Source organism: Notechis scutatus, chromosome 3 (genome assembly GCF_049901735.1).
Source record: "Notechis scutatus isolate UNSWTSFEM ecotype Mainland chromosome 3, rNotScu1.2, whole genome shotgun sequence".
Classification (NCBI taxonomy): Eukaryota; Metazoa; Chordata; class Lepidosauria; order Squamata; family Elapidae; genus Notechis; species Notechis scutatus.
The window spans coordinates 14265055-14280499 of NC_142011.1; the positions used below are offsets into that span (position 1 = coordinate 14265055).

The window sequence follows — 15445 nt, forward strand, 5'->3', positions numbered from 1 at the left end:
AGGATCGGGAAGGTTTTTGGACTGTTAGGTATAACATTGATACCAAATATGGTTTGGGTGAATAAATATATAAAACTTAGATATCATGGTTTAAGTGCTTATCACTTTAAGCACAATGCTGCAGGCAATTAGCCGATTAAGGGTGCGGTTAGAAGTTACAATATAAGGAAGCATTAGAAGCTGGAAAGCTTACTGTGACTGCGACTAACTGTGTGTTACTGCGACTAACTGTGTGTTACTGCGACTAACTGTGTCTTACTGTGACTGTAACTGTGCCTGTGACTGAGATGTTCCTGTCTGCTATTGTTTGCTGATTTACTGCGTAATTCTACTGTTCTACTGTTTGAACTTCTTGCTGAATATCCAGCGTTTGTTCCTCTGGAGAGAGACACCGGAGGAGGAGAAAATATCTTTATCGGCTGATAAAGATATTGCAAGGACTCTTAACTTGGACTATACTAGTGAGTCTTACTGGATGGAAATACTGTGAATGACTTAATGGACTGAATGACAATGCTTTAAACTCTAAATGGATTAAAAACTATTTAAACTACAAACAGTGTTTGTGTTCAGTGTGTGTATACTCTGGGGCCCTTCCACTCTCGTTTGGCTGCCTGGCTTGACTACTGCTGCAATACTCTGCTAGGGGTTAATCCCCAAACACTAACAGGACCGTCCCCTTTGGCCCATCGGCAGTGATTAAGATATCATCCATGTAATGATATACAAGAAAACTAGGAAATTGAGATCGATAAGGCCGCAGAGCCTCATTGACAAAAAATTGACACATAGTTGGTGAATTTAGCATACCTTGTGGAAGAACTTTCCATTGATACCGAGAGGTGGGTTTAGAGTTGTTAAGCTCTGGTACTGTAAAGGCAAAGATGATCCTATCTTTTTGTGCCAGAGGTATGGAAAAGAAACAGTCCTTTAAATCTATTATTATGAGATCAAATCCAGCTGGGATCAAATTAGGATTAGGCAGGCCACACTGCAATGGTCCCATGGGCTGAAGAATGGAATTAATGACCCTGAGATCATTAAGGAGCGCCATTTGCCAGATTTCTTTTTAATGACAAAGACAGGGGTGTTGTAAGGACTGGTGGATGATTCAATATGTCCCTCTGTTAACTGTTGATGGACAAGAAGATGTAAAGCCTCCAATTTTTCTTTGGTGAGAGGCCATTGATCCACCCAAACAGGAATAGAGGTTTTAAGAGTAAGGGATAAATTAGAAATAGACATTTAGATAGAAAAACTATGGTAGCTGAATATAAGCCTGAAATTGAGAGAGTAAATCACGTCCCCAGAGGTTACAATGTAGAGGAAGGATATAGGGTTTAAGATAAGCAGTTAAGGTAGAATGCTTAGTAGAAGCAGAGAGCCAATGAGAGCTGACCTTAGCAGCTTGGGCCCCACCTACGCCCTGCACTGAAGAAGTTTCTGTGAGAGACCAAGAAGAGGGCCATTCAGAGGAACGAATAACAGAAACGTCTGCACCGGTGTCAATCAGACCATCAAAAATGCGACCATTGAGTGTGACAGAAAGAGTGGGTTTTGAAGCTTGGACAGGCTGCTGTAATGCAAACAAGGAGAGAGGTTCAAAAAGAGGCAAAATTATAAGCGTAGCCACTACTGTCCCCTTTTTTAAAGAAAAGCAACGATCCCCTATTGCAGCCAAAGCAAGATTATTAAGAGCAGAAGAATCATATAAGTAAGGAGCAGCAACCACACCCTCTATGGTAAGGGAAGAATTGGGAATAAGTAAGACAGGTGTGGAAGGAGGCAGAGGTTTGAAAAGCGTTGTAGTTAAAGGAAGAGTAAAAACAGCGCCAGGATCATCATACACAAGATCCTCTAACAGCACAACAGGAAATGTTGTGGCAGGTAATTCAGCCTTTGTGGCGGGGTTAGCTGAAGACCCCTCAATTAGTTTCCGAAGGCTGAGCGAGAGGAGGATTAGAACGACATTGTGAAGCCCAATGATAGCCTTTCCGGCAGCGAGGACAGATGGTTTGTGGCTTAGATGAGGGAGGTGGACCTCTGGTTTGGCCAGGAAGAGCGGCCCCACCCCTGGCATACGACATTGATTTTTAAAATGTCCGGGCTTGCCACAGTTAAAACAATTGCCGTTGCGTGTTACAGCGAAAGCATCGGGAGGAGAAGTGGAGGCGGAATTAGGATCCGGTAATGAAGCAGTGATAGCAGTAGCAAGCGTATTCATTTTATGAGTGGTTGTTCCTACAATTCTACAGAGTTGTAAAAACTCAGCCAATGTCACGCCTGGCTTATTAGCGACTGGCTGTAGAATTTTTGACAGTCATGATTTGCGTTGGAAAAAGCCAATTTTATAAGTAACTCTTGTTTGGCAGTAGAATTATCTATCTGTCGATCTAGGGCTGTCTGAAGGCGACTGATGAATGAAGCATATGGCTCATCAGGATTTTGCATAATTTTCAAAAATGCTTGGGTGGACTGCGAATCTGAATCATCCACTTGCTTTAAGGCATTCATAGCACACATATGAATAATGGCAAAACTGCGACGGGGGAATTTTGTTGTTGTGCTAGAGTAGAGGATTGACCTTTTCCCATTAAATGATCTACAGTTACGCCAGCAGGCAAACCCCTACGAATTTCAGCCTCAACACCTTTTTCATATTCAGATTGCCACACAACATATTGCGCCGGAGTCATAAGCATAGAGAAAAGCATTTTCCAGTCATAAAGTAACATAACAGTATTAGCGGTGACCAAAGAATCAAGTATTCCCGAGTATAAGGAGAGTGTAATCCATAAGCTGTAACTGCATCGTTTATATTTTTTAAAACTTTAAACTCAATGTTGCTGTGAACATTGCCTCCCGCTGCACCAGGGATAATAGTCATAGGATAAGCAGAAGGATCTTCTGTTTCTAAAGGCAGAGGTGATGACAAAAGATTAGTTATAATACCTCCCACAGGTTTCATCGGAGAAGGGTCAGGAAGAGAAGAAGGAGCGGAAGGAGAAGGGAAAGAAATGTCAGGATACGGAGGTGGTAAGGAAGAAATTGTGTCAAGATGAGCCGCAAGAGGCTTAGTAGTTTTTAAAGGAGAAGGGGAATCAGAGGAAACAGGGGAAAAAGAGGTTTCAGGAAGAGTAGAAGGCGGATAAACAGTGGTTATAGCAGCCATTATCGCTCTCCAAGAAATGAGTATATCCATGGGAGCTCTAGGAATTTCGTGTAGATATTTCCCTAATCTTTCCCATAGAGAATGGCGGAGAGTTCCCGCAGAGGGATAGGCTGGACAATGTGCCTCTATGTAAATTATAAATTTATTTAAAGATTTCTTAGAAATAGGGTACACAGTGGTACCATTGATTTTTTGAAAGGAATTAGCCTTCTTCACCAAATCGTAAAGTTCGTCCCTATGTCCTGACGAAACCTTGGAAAGTGAGGAGCCCATTACTTACGTTCGTACGGAGCCTTTGCCAGGTGCGTAGAAATGGGAGTGAAGGCGATGCACCCCTAGACAGAAGTCACACCGTGAAACTAGAAAATTGAAGGATCCCGGACGAATCGAAGGATCGAAGTTGTCGCGTCGAGCGACCGGTCCGTTGATTCAATTCTCCAGTCTGTTGCTGAATTCCTTTCAAGAAATAATTTAGCGGAGCCCTCGCGAGGGTGAGTGCCAAGGCACAAAGAAAAAGACACAAAACAAACAGTTTCTTTAGGTGAGGAAACACATTGCGCCTGGGGCAGATGGAATTGTCCCGGCGGCCCGATTGCTTTGCGCTGTCCCCTTTTATTGTGCTGATTCCAAAGATGGGGGTGCGGGGGTGATTGCAGGAAACAAAGAAGTCACAGGGTTAATCATTACAACCAAGATACGTGACACAAGGAGCAAACTACATGACTGATAGTTTTCAGGTAGACATGTCTTAATACCAAATACACAGTTTCTAGCTGACACAGACTTTTGTAGTTAATCCTGTCAGTTTCAGTGGAATTTGCCCTGAGTGGTGTACGTGCTGGGCAAAATTTATTCTATGGCAAAATAGCTAAGGCAGAATAGCCACAATGTAAGAAAAGGAACAAGACAAGGGTGCCCACTGTCACCCATTACCATATGTGGTGGATGTGCGCAGATGCTAAAAAATATTGGACTAAAATCCACAAATGGTTGGAAAAAAGGACAAAAAAGCATATAGACTTGAAATCAGAGATATTCTTATTGGGAATTTTACCTGAAATATACAGTAAGGAATTGAAATATTTGATTGTAAATGTATTAACAGTGGCTAGGATTGTATTTGCTAAAAACTGGAAAAATGAGAAAATACCAACACAGGAGGAAGTTATTAAGAAAATATTGGAATGTGCTAAAATGAGTAGACTGACATTTGAAATCAGCGAACAAGAAGATAAACAATTTTATAAGATTTGGGATCTATTCTATCAATGGTTAGACAATAAAACATGGTAATGAAATATGTAGATTTTTAGAATATAATGAATATATAAAGATGTATTATTTTTATTATATCTACAAAATGATTATAGGATAGATTTGAGATGATAATATGAACTGCTATAAAACAAATTAAGTAAAATATGGATTATCTTGAATAATAGTATAGTCAAATGATTGATTAACAATGATATTAATGTATTTAGGAATATTTGATTGACAATATGAGAACATATACAATGTAATTGTAAGTGAAGACTATGAAGTGAAAGCACAAAACAATCTGTAAACCAACCGACACACTGTATGTATATGTATGGAAGATGGCTTGATGTTTTTATGTTGTGTTTGTCTATATTTGTCTTAAAAACAATAAAACTTTTTTTTAAAAAAACCTAAAATCAAAATAATCTTTTTTTTTGTTCAGAATTGGAGGAAAAAGTCCAGAAACACTTTCCAAGTAGAATGAAACTAGACAAATTCTTCTCTCTAATTAAAACGATCAGTTTTGCTACCTCTGCCAAAAATCAGTTTTGATACTTCGATCACTTTTACCATCCAATCTTCCATTGTGGGAATCAGCATGTTTCCATCTTTTTGCACATAAGATTCTCACTGCACATAAATAATGACTCAAGATGGCTATGGGTAAGCAGTCAATCATGGAGGACAAATGAATGATGCCGTAACTGAACAGTTAAAATTGGAACTTATCTTCTACCTCTCCACAGACTCCATCTAGTCTCAAAGAAAAAGTTTTCTAATGACCTGAACATGAGTCCTCAGAATGAGTTTATTCTCTCATTCACTCAATAGGCATTTGCCGTTTGCTTTCTGGAGCATATAAAACCTTTCTTTAGCATATAAAAGAAGTCCTGTGGTAAATTAATTTAGAAAAATCTTGTTAAAAAGAGGCCAAAAATGACAATCATTTACTGCATATTTTTGCAAGAGGAATAAATCTAGGTTCCAGGACACCCAGGAAATCTTCAGGCAGGCTGTTTTTGTCATCTTCTAGGATGGAAAGGGACCAGGAAGAATAGTTTTTTTCCAATGCTCCTTCACTTGCATAAACACATGGCGCATAAGAAACTATATTATCCTCCATGTTGGCCATGTCTTCACATTTCTGCAAAGAAAGAAAGTAAACATTTAGACCAGTGATGGCTAACCTTTTCGTCCTTGCATGCCAAAGTGTGCAAGCACACATGTGGGTACGTGCACAAGTGCCAGCACCCATAAGACAATGTACGTGGGGGACCCCACGCCCCCTGCACATGCATGCACAACACTCCACATGCACGCCACACATTTCTGCCTGTGTGCATGTGAGCCCCCATGCAAACCAGAGGTGGGATTCTACCAGTTCACACCTATTCACTAGAACCGGTTGTTAACATTCTAAGCAGTTCGGAGAACCGGTTGTTAGAAGAAATTACTGGCCTAATCCTGTAAGGAAGGCAGGAAGGAAACATTGTGGTGTTGCTTACAGAAACTGCCTCTCCGTTAACCCTTATTACATTCTTGGCAGGACTAGACTTCCTGTCTCAGGAAGATCTCTGGAGTTTTTTTTCCCCCTCCTTTGCTGGTACTTTGCTTGTGTGGAGTGACCATTCAAAGTTACAATGGCACTGAAAAAAGTGACTTATGACCATTTTTCACACTTACGACTGTTGCAGCATCCCCACAGTCATGAGAGGCCAGGCAAGGAGATGCATGCCTCAATGTGATATTGAGTTGGCCACACCCAGCCAATAACATGACCATCAAGCCATGTCCACCCAGTCACATGACCACCAAGTCACGCCCACCACCTAAGCCACTCCCACAGAACCGGTTGTTAAAAATTTGAATCCCACCCGATGCAAACCATGCATTTCTGAGCATGCACATGCATCTCCTGCATGCCCCATGCCCCCCGCACATGCGCAGCAGCTACCTGACAATCAGCTGGCGGGCTGGCAGTGCATGCGCCTTTGCAGTGGACCTGCTCTGGGGCGACGGCTCACGTGCCAGTGGAGATGGCTCTGCATGCCACTTCCGGCACGCATGCCATAGGTTCGCCATCATGGATTTAGACTGTTGAACCTAATCACAAAGCTGTGCACTACAGGTAGTTCTTGACTTAAGAGCCATCCATTTATGACCGTTTGAAGTTACAATGGCATGGAAAATGACTGTTTTTTGCACTTATAATCATTGCAGCATCCCCATGGTCACATGATTAAAATTCAGATGCTTGGCAACTGGCATGAATTTGTGACGATTGGGAAGCCAGATTCACTCTGCACCCGGGTTACTAACTTAACAATGGCAGTAATTCACTTAACAACTGTGGCAAGAAAGGCCATAAAATGAGACAAAACTCACTTAACTGTCTCGCTTCGTAACAAAATTTGGGGCCAATTGTGGTCACAAATCGAGCATGGGAATGTAGTTTTAGTTTTAAAAACTTCATGATGGCAAGTATGGGGGTGGGTGGGAAATTACTTTTTTCCACTGTGGAGTGAAAACCGTCCTGACTAGCCTTGATTCTCTTGCTGATCTTGGCAAAAATGGCGCCAGCCACATCACATTTGAATAACATTATTTATTTATTTGTTTGTTTATTTATCACATTTCTGAACTGCCCATCTTCCTTGGAGAGGATATACAATCCTCTCTTGCCGGTATACAATCAAATGTTAAAATAGAAAAACGTTGTTTAAAAACTAAAATGTTAGAATTAAAATTTTAGAAGGAGGCAAGAATAATAAATTGCCGTTAAAAATTAATTAGGCCAAGGGAGGGCTCTCAGAGCACCAACCAGCCCCATGGTTGCATGGTCCCTTGAGCTCCCCTCACAAGGCCACAGAGCCATGTTTTAACACCTTTTTAAAAAGCCAAAAGAGGGAGGGGCTTAGCTCAGCTCTGGGGGAGAGAATATTTCAAAGGGTAGGGGGTAACTGGTATTGTGGATGAGAAGATGGTCCTACCAATTATCTATGGAGATTCTCAATCATCCATTCATGGTTGTCCCAAAAGTATTTTTCCAAAAGGAAACTGGATTTTCTGGTTTGTTTTTTCTTGAAAATGTTTTGCTTCAAGCCACTTAGGGTCACACCAATTAGAAGTTTCCCTTCAGTTACTCTGAAGGTTTGAGGTCACAGCCAGGAGCTTTCCCACTTCTCCGTTGGTTATCGCTTTAAGGGTGGGAGAAGCACGGTGGCCTAAGAGGTAAAGGCACTTGCCTCCCACTCAGAAGGCTGAGAGTTTTAGGCAGTGGCAAATGTTTTTCTATCAGAGCACAAAGAGAAAATATCTGCTGTGAACTCTGTATAGGTGTCAGGAAGGGCATCCGGCCAATAAATACTCAGTTCCACTCAGTCACCCCGAAACAAAGGGTCATAAAAAGAAAAAAAAAATGCTTTAAGAGTGGGATCAGGGATGGTGCTGAGTGGCATTTCATATGGAGAATGGCAGATGGAAAGGAATGAACTCTACAGAAGTTCATTCTACAGAAATCTTCCTATCTAGCAGCTGCAATCCTAACCTCTAAACCCCAGCTTTCTTCATGTGACAAAGAAGCAATTCACTTCCAAAATAGATATCTACTTTTATCTTTCGCAACCTGAAAGAAATCACTGGTAATTTGACTGAGCAGGGGAAACCACAAGGAAACCTTAAATCTGGTGGTTGAGCCCATGCTCAAAACATATCCTATATTTTGCCATTCTAAGTATTTGGGAAAAGGAATCCTCTGTTTGTTCTGCAGTTGGCTTACTTGTTTCAAGGCAACAGCTACTATTTCTGAAATCTTCTCAAGTGGATTTATCTTGTATGTTTTAATGTTCTGATGGTTCAAAGGCTCCAGCTACGGAAAGAAAGAAAAAAAGCCACAGTCAACTCCAACTTAAAACCCACCTGTCCATTTTATCACTTTGCTTTCAAACACATCAATGCCCAGCCACCTGTTCTAAATGGATGCATCCAAAGCTATTGGAAACAGTGAGAGGAAGGATTTCATTAATTGTGTAATACAGAACTGGGCAATTTCTGGGTCACTTGTCCAACACCTCCAGCATCTGCTCCAACTTGGCAGCTGGCTGGAGAATTCTGGAAGTTGGAGACCTCTGGTATGGGGTCTATACGAAGTTCCTTCAGGGGCTTGGACTAGAAGACCTCCAAGGTCCCTTCCAACTCTGTTATGCTGTATTCTATTATTGAAACAAAGAATCTACTCCACCATTGAACAAAGGGGTATTAACAACTCTGGTTCCTCTTCTTATAATACACTCCCAGCTACCTTACAGTTCAGAAAGACTCAGAAAAGCATTAATTGCCTCCCCCTCTATCAATAAATATCTAATCCCAATTCACATGATTTATCTAACCTGATTCCAAGCTTTGATAGTGTTGAAGGGAGAGGTTACGTTTCCATTAGGATGTTGTTGGTTTTCTATAGGATTCATTTGCATCACTGCAGAGACATTCTTTAGAGAACAAAAGGAAATACAGAATTTATTATATGAAGAACATATGAAGAACAGTTGCTGGAATTGGGTATGTCTAGTTTGATGAAAAGGACTAGGGGTGACAGGATACCAGTGTTCCAATATCTCAGGGGCTGCCACGAAGAAGGGGGAGTCAAGCTATTCTCCAAAGCACCTGAGGGCAGGACAAGAAGCAATGGGTGGAAACTAATCAAGGAGAGAAGCAAACCTAGAACTAAGGAGAAATTTCCTGACAGTTAGAACAATTAATCAGTGGAACAACTTGCCCCCAGAAGTTGTGAATGCTCCAATACTTGAAGTTTTTAAGAAGACATCGGACAACCGTTTTTCTGAAATGGTATAGGGTTTCCTGCCTAAGCAGGGGGTTGGGCTAGAAGACCTCCAAGGTCCCTTCCAACTCTGTTATGCTGTATTCTGTTATTGAAAGAAAGAATCTATTCCACCATTGAACAAAGGGGTATTAACAACTCTGGTTCCTGTTTGTAATACAATCCCATCTACCTTGCAGTTCAGAAAGACTCAGAAAAGCATTAATTGCCTCCCACTCTACCAATAAATATCTAATCCCAATTCACATGATTTATCTAACCTGATTCCAAGCTTTGATAGTGTTGAAGGGAGAGGTTACGTTTCCATTAGGATGTTGTTGGTTTTCTATAGGATTCATTTGCATCACTGCAGAGACATTCTTTAGAGAACAAAAGGAAATACAGAATTTATTATATGAAGAACATATGAAGAACGGTTGCTGGAATTGGGTATGTCTAGTTTGATGAAAAGGACTAGGGGTGACAGGATACCAGTGTTCCAATATCTCAGGGGCTGCCACGAAGAAGGGGGAGTCAAGCTATTCTCCAAAGCACCTGAGGGCAGGACAAGAAGCAATGGGTGGAAACTAATCAAGGAGAGAAGCAAACCTAGAACTAAGGAGGAATTTCCTGAGAGTTAGAACAATTAATCAGTGGAACAACTTGCCCCCAGAAGTTGTGAATGCTCCAACACTGGAAGTTTTAAAGAAGAGATTGAACAACTATTTGTCTGAAATGATATAAGGTTTCCTGCCTAAGCAGGGGGTTGGGCTAGAAGACCTGCAAGGTCCCTTCTGTTATTCTATGCTACTTATAAATAATCAAGTTACATCTCACGTTTTATGTTTTGGATATTTTAGGATCTAGAATCATTAGAAGAATTCTCAATAAAATATTTATCTCCCTGAAGACCATCTCCTCTAGGTCTGTCCTATCTGGCAGCTGAATACTTATGACATTTGTCTTCTTCTCACCTTCAGTCATGACTAGTCAGAGGAAAGGCAGATGATACCTCTTAATAATAGCAAATGTTAGAAGCAGTGACACTCTACAACATCACAAGCTCCACCACTTTGAGGCACATAAGCGATGTCCGAATATAGTTACCAAAGGGTGTGTCTTGCATCATGATGGCACAATCCTAGTTTTGTCTTTTTGCCACTCTCTGACCACTTCTATGGTTGTTACTGCTAAATGCCAAAGAAATTGGGCGTGATATTGAATCGTCCTACCTCTTGTTCATAGCTAAAAAATGGGGGGGGGAGTTAAAAGGAGTTCTGGTGGATAAACCTTTCTTAGATACAACTGCAGGATTAAAGGAATTATTCTACACAAAATTATTTATTTATTTGTTTGTTTGTTTGTTTATTTAGTCAAACACTTATAATAGAAATAAGAATAAACATAAGTTTAAATACATGAAATAGTAACTAATAATTGGGGACAATAGGACAGGGATGGTAGGCATGATTGTGCGCTTATGCATGCCCCTTGCAGACCTCTTAGGAATGGGATGAAGTCTATAGAGGTTAGTTTGAGGGTAAAGTTTGAAGGTAAATAATCCTAATTTTGGTATAATTGTGCCCAATGATAGGTGAATTGAAGCATCTGACTCAGATCCCTATACTACTATGTCTTTAAATGAATGAATGAATAAATAAATGAATGAATGTCTTGGTGCATATGCTCTCAAGTGCAGTGGTGGAATTTAAAAAAAAAATACTACCGGTTCTGCGGGTGTGGCTTGGTGGTCGTGGCAGGGGAAGGATACTGTAAAATCTCCAGTCAGAGGTGGCATTTGCTGGTTCTCCAAACTACTCTAAATTTCCACTACCGGTTCTTCAGAACTGGTCAGAACCTGCTGAATACCACCACTGTCTCAGTGCACATAAAAAGAAAAGCTTCATTCATCAAGAAAGATACATTCATATGGTTGGAAAAGATGATAAAACAACAGATAGACTTAAAGCCTGAGATATTTCTATTGGGGATTTTACCCAAGACCTATAGTAAAGAAATAACATACTTAATTATACATACATTAACAGCAGCTAGAATTGTATTTGCTCAAAATTGGAACAATGAAAAAGTTCCGATGCAGGAGGAGGTGATTAAGAAAATACTGGAATGTGCAGAAATGAGTAGGTTAACACTGGCAATTAGAGAACAAGAAGAAATAGATTATTATAAGATATGGGATTTATCTTATGGATGGCTGGAAAATAAAGTAAGAAATTAAATGATACTGTAATAATGTTATATTATGATAAATAATGCTGAATAGGCTACAATGTGAATGTAAACTTAGTAAGAAATGTATACAAATATTAATATGTGCACAAGATATATGTATCCAGATGACACACTGTATAACTGAAAGATGGTTTTATTTTTTGTTTTTGTAATAAAAAAAAAAAATATTTACAAAAAAAGAGAATCCAGTGAAACTAACAAGAGTCGTACTTTTAAAACTGATTTGCAACCTTTTAAAAATGTATCCCTAGATTTCTTGCCAAATATAGATGAAATAAATCGTAATGAACTAAAAAGAAAAAGAAAGATACATTCATCAAGAGTCTGTCAAAAAGATTAGAACTACCTACGTCTGGGGCCAAAACCACTCTAATTGGTAAAACAGTAGTAATATTCTATGCTTGTAGACCAGTTCAAGAAATAGCGGGAAAAAATCAGATGAATCCTGGTTGATCAAATGCTCACAGTCATGTTTTCTATCCAAAAGCACATCAATCCATTTTTAAAGTCAAGATTAGGGGTGCCTCGGACAAGGGTGGGAAGGAGGCACTAGTGTTGGAGTGGGAATCATGTTACTCATTTCATTCTGGCTGCTGCACATCACTCCTTATTGGATAATTTCTGTAAGCGCTGGATGACCTGCAGAAAGGGTGACGCTCCGTTCCAGTTACCTCAAGAGCTTGTGGTTTCTCCTTCGCAATTTTTGCATATACTGAGGATGCTGTTCCTTGGTTCCCTGAGTCAGGTACATTCTAAAAGTTACGACAAGGCAGATGGATAAAGTAAAAAAAAAAAGTATTTTGGGATAGCTGCAATTGACAAAACTTTAAAATCTGGCGTACTAATACTTGTTTTGACTTACATCGCATTGAAACTCAATGAAATCTCCTTTAGAGTACGATGCACAAGGCTTATGCTAGAAATCTAGGATCAGTCCCGTAAAATGTCAAGGAAAGTAGCCAACGATATTATTTCTCACCAAAACATGTTCACTCTCCTCATTGTAGTGGATCAGGGATTGGTTGCCTGCTTCGTATGGAATGAATGTAGGTGCTTCCTTCTCTTCAGAGATGCAGGAACACAACAGGAGCGCCAGGCCCACTGCATAGAGAGAAAGGGTAAACAAGCAATGTCGACAACTGTCTTCAGCACCAATAAAGGACAACATTTGTAGCTCAGGATTGAAATGAGGGGTTCTTGGTGTTCTCTGAGCTCGCTTGTTTTCTTGTAGACATTTCATTACCCAAGCTAGATAACATCATCAGTGCTATTAAGGAGTGTGGTTTGCTGTCAATATAAACTGACAGCAAACCGTACTACTTACAAGCACTAATGATGTTACCTAATTTGAGTCATGAAACATCATCTTCTTTTAACGACCCCAAAATCCTTTGCAGGGTGAAATCTGGGCAACTGAATGGAGCTGAGTGTTTACTGGCTGGATGCCCTTCCTGTTGCTAATGCAGAGTTGTTGTTTTGTCACCAGATATATTCTCAGCATACCCAGAGCGAGAAATATCTGCTTCTACCTAGGATCGAACTCACAGCCTCCTGATTGTGAGGTGAGAGCTCTACCTCTAGACCACTGCACCACTCAGTTTGAGTAATGAAACTTCTGCAAGAAAACAAGCCAGCTCAGAGAGCACTAAGGAACCCCTCATCTCTTCAACACCCTTCTCAAGTATCTTATTACCTGCTCACATCTTAGTTGGGTCTCTGCCCAGTAGGACTGTTTCAGTAAAAACTTTTTTTCTTGGGCCATCGCTTCCCTTTGTTTTCCTGCCTTTTCCTCTTATTTTTCTTACAATAAAATATGCATTATGGGAATAGAGGGGGAGAAGGCAGAACAGCATCCTAAAGTGTTTTGATTGCTAATTCTAAGAATCCTTGGAACCATAGAAGAAAGGGAGACCAGATTATGTCATAAGGAGATGGGACAGCATACTTTTAAATTGAGGATGAGAGTCTTTGCCAATGGTTGCATCTGTCAAGTACTGGACTTTTCCCCTTCAACCGAAGAAGAATGAACTTCTGAAAACTGGATGTTTCAAAAGGAATCCGTTATTGAAATGAGGTGATTCCAGCACTATTCAAAGCAAAGCCTAATATAGGTTAAGGAGAATAATAAAGAGGAGGTATATAACATTCTTGCCCAGTTATAGTTCAAATGATCTTGATCTTCTGGAAACAAGCCATTTTCTTATACTGGCTTGTTTCACAATTTCATCCCTATGTCACATAACAATCCATATACAGGCCTGAGTGAAGCCGTTGTAAGTTGGTTTGCATGGGTATCAAACTACTCTATTTATCTATTATGCTAGAATTGTGTAAACCTTAGTCAAGGTCATTACTGTTTGCTCAAAAACCCAGTTTTAAATTCCCACTTTACCACAATGTGAACTTGCCCAAGATTTACTTAACATTTTAATACCGCTCTCTGTAAAGCTCCTCAACTACCCAAAAGCAGACTATAAAGTGATTTTAAGAACAATCTAGGATACAAAAGTTGGTATATAGAATTAGAGCGTGAAAATAAATTATAATTAAATAAAAGATGCGGTCTACTTTACACATCATAACCAATTACAATTCTTCTGAAATCTGGCTTACTAAATTTGATGGCAGAGGATGATTGATGATTCCCAATTAGTATAACTCCGAACAGTGGGAATGGCTAAATGAAGTAGGAAATAATCATCTATGGCTTATCTCAGAGGTCCCCAAACTTGGCCACTTTGAGACTTTCAGCTATGCTGGCTGGAGAATTCTGGGAGTTGAAGTCCACAAGTCTTAAAGTTGCCAAGTTTGGGGACCCCGGCTTACCTAGACGTCACACAAACCATAATCCTTGGTTTATTGCTCTTCCACAAGTCAAAATAACAAGACAATAACCATCACATTACTCACATGACAGTAATAGAAATGCAACCATAATTATGCCCACTGCTCCTCCGCTGAGACTCAGTGATACAGTTTTCAATGAATAACGTTGCTCGCAAGTGACCCCATTAGGACAGGAGCAGACCTGGAGATCCAGGGTCTCTTGCCTGGAAAACCCTTGCAAATCTCGTATAAGGAATGGCACAAAGTATTCACCAGGAGGGAGTCTTTGCAGGATAAAAAGCTCGACAGCGTTATCTAGAAAACAGAGATAAGGAGGAGAAATGGACACCAAACTTCAACTATTACATCCTTGCTACGTTAATTACGCTACTATAGGTAGTCCTTGACTGACAACCTCAATTGACCTCCAAGATTTCTGTTCCTAAGTGAAATATTTAAGTAGTTTTGCCCCATTTTTATGATCTTCCTTACCACAGTTGTTAAGTAAATCACTGCAGCAACACAGTTAAATGAACCCGGCTTCCACATTGACTTTGCTTGTCAGAAGGTTGCAAAAGATGCAACATCATAGCATAGCATAGGATAGCATAGGATAGAATAGAAAATATGGAGTGGAATGGAATGGAATGGAATAGAATAGAATAGAATAGAATAGAATAGAATAGAATAGAATAGAATAGAATAGAATAGAATAGAATAGAATAATAACATGGAATAGAATAGAATAGAATAGAATAGAATAGAATAGAATAGAATAGAATAGAATAGAATAGAATAGAATAGAATAGAATAGAATAGAATAGAATAGAATAGAATAATAACATGGAATGGAGTGGAGTGGAGTGGAGTGGAGTGGAATGGAATGGAATGGAATAGAATAGAATAGAATAGAATAGAATAGAATAGAATAGAATAGAATAGAATAGAATAGAATAGAATAGAATAGAATAGAATAGAATAATAACATGGAATGGAATGGAATGGAATCGAGTGAAGTGGAGTGGAGTGGAATGGAAGGGAACGGAACGGAACAGAACAGAACAGAACAGAATAGAATAATAACATGGAATGGAATGGAATGGAATGGAGTGGAG

General features: G+C 39.8%; 1 protein-coding gene across 1 annotated transcript in view; it reads right to left on the bottom strand.

Moving 5' to 3' along the window:
- Window positions 1-5225: 5225 nt before the first annotated feature.
- Window positions 5226-15445, bottom strand: part of CDH26 (cadherin 26) — a 48233-nt gene continuing 38013 nt past the window's right edge. Inside the window, exons 12-16 of the mRNA XM_087959226.1 lie at window positions 14415-14645; window positions 12484-12605; window positions 12176-12256; window positions 8214-8303; window positions 5226-5579 (exon numbers count right to left, since the gene is read on the bottom strand). Coding sequence (XP_087815352.1) covers window positions 5379-5579; window positions 8214-8303; window positions 12176-12256; window positions 12484-12605; window positions 14415-14645 — 725 coding nt within the window. The 3' untranslated portion in view covers window positions 5226-5378. The remainder of the gene's footprint in view (window positions 5580-8213; window positions 8304-12175; window positions 12257-12483; window positions 12606-14414; window positions 14646-15445) is intronic.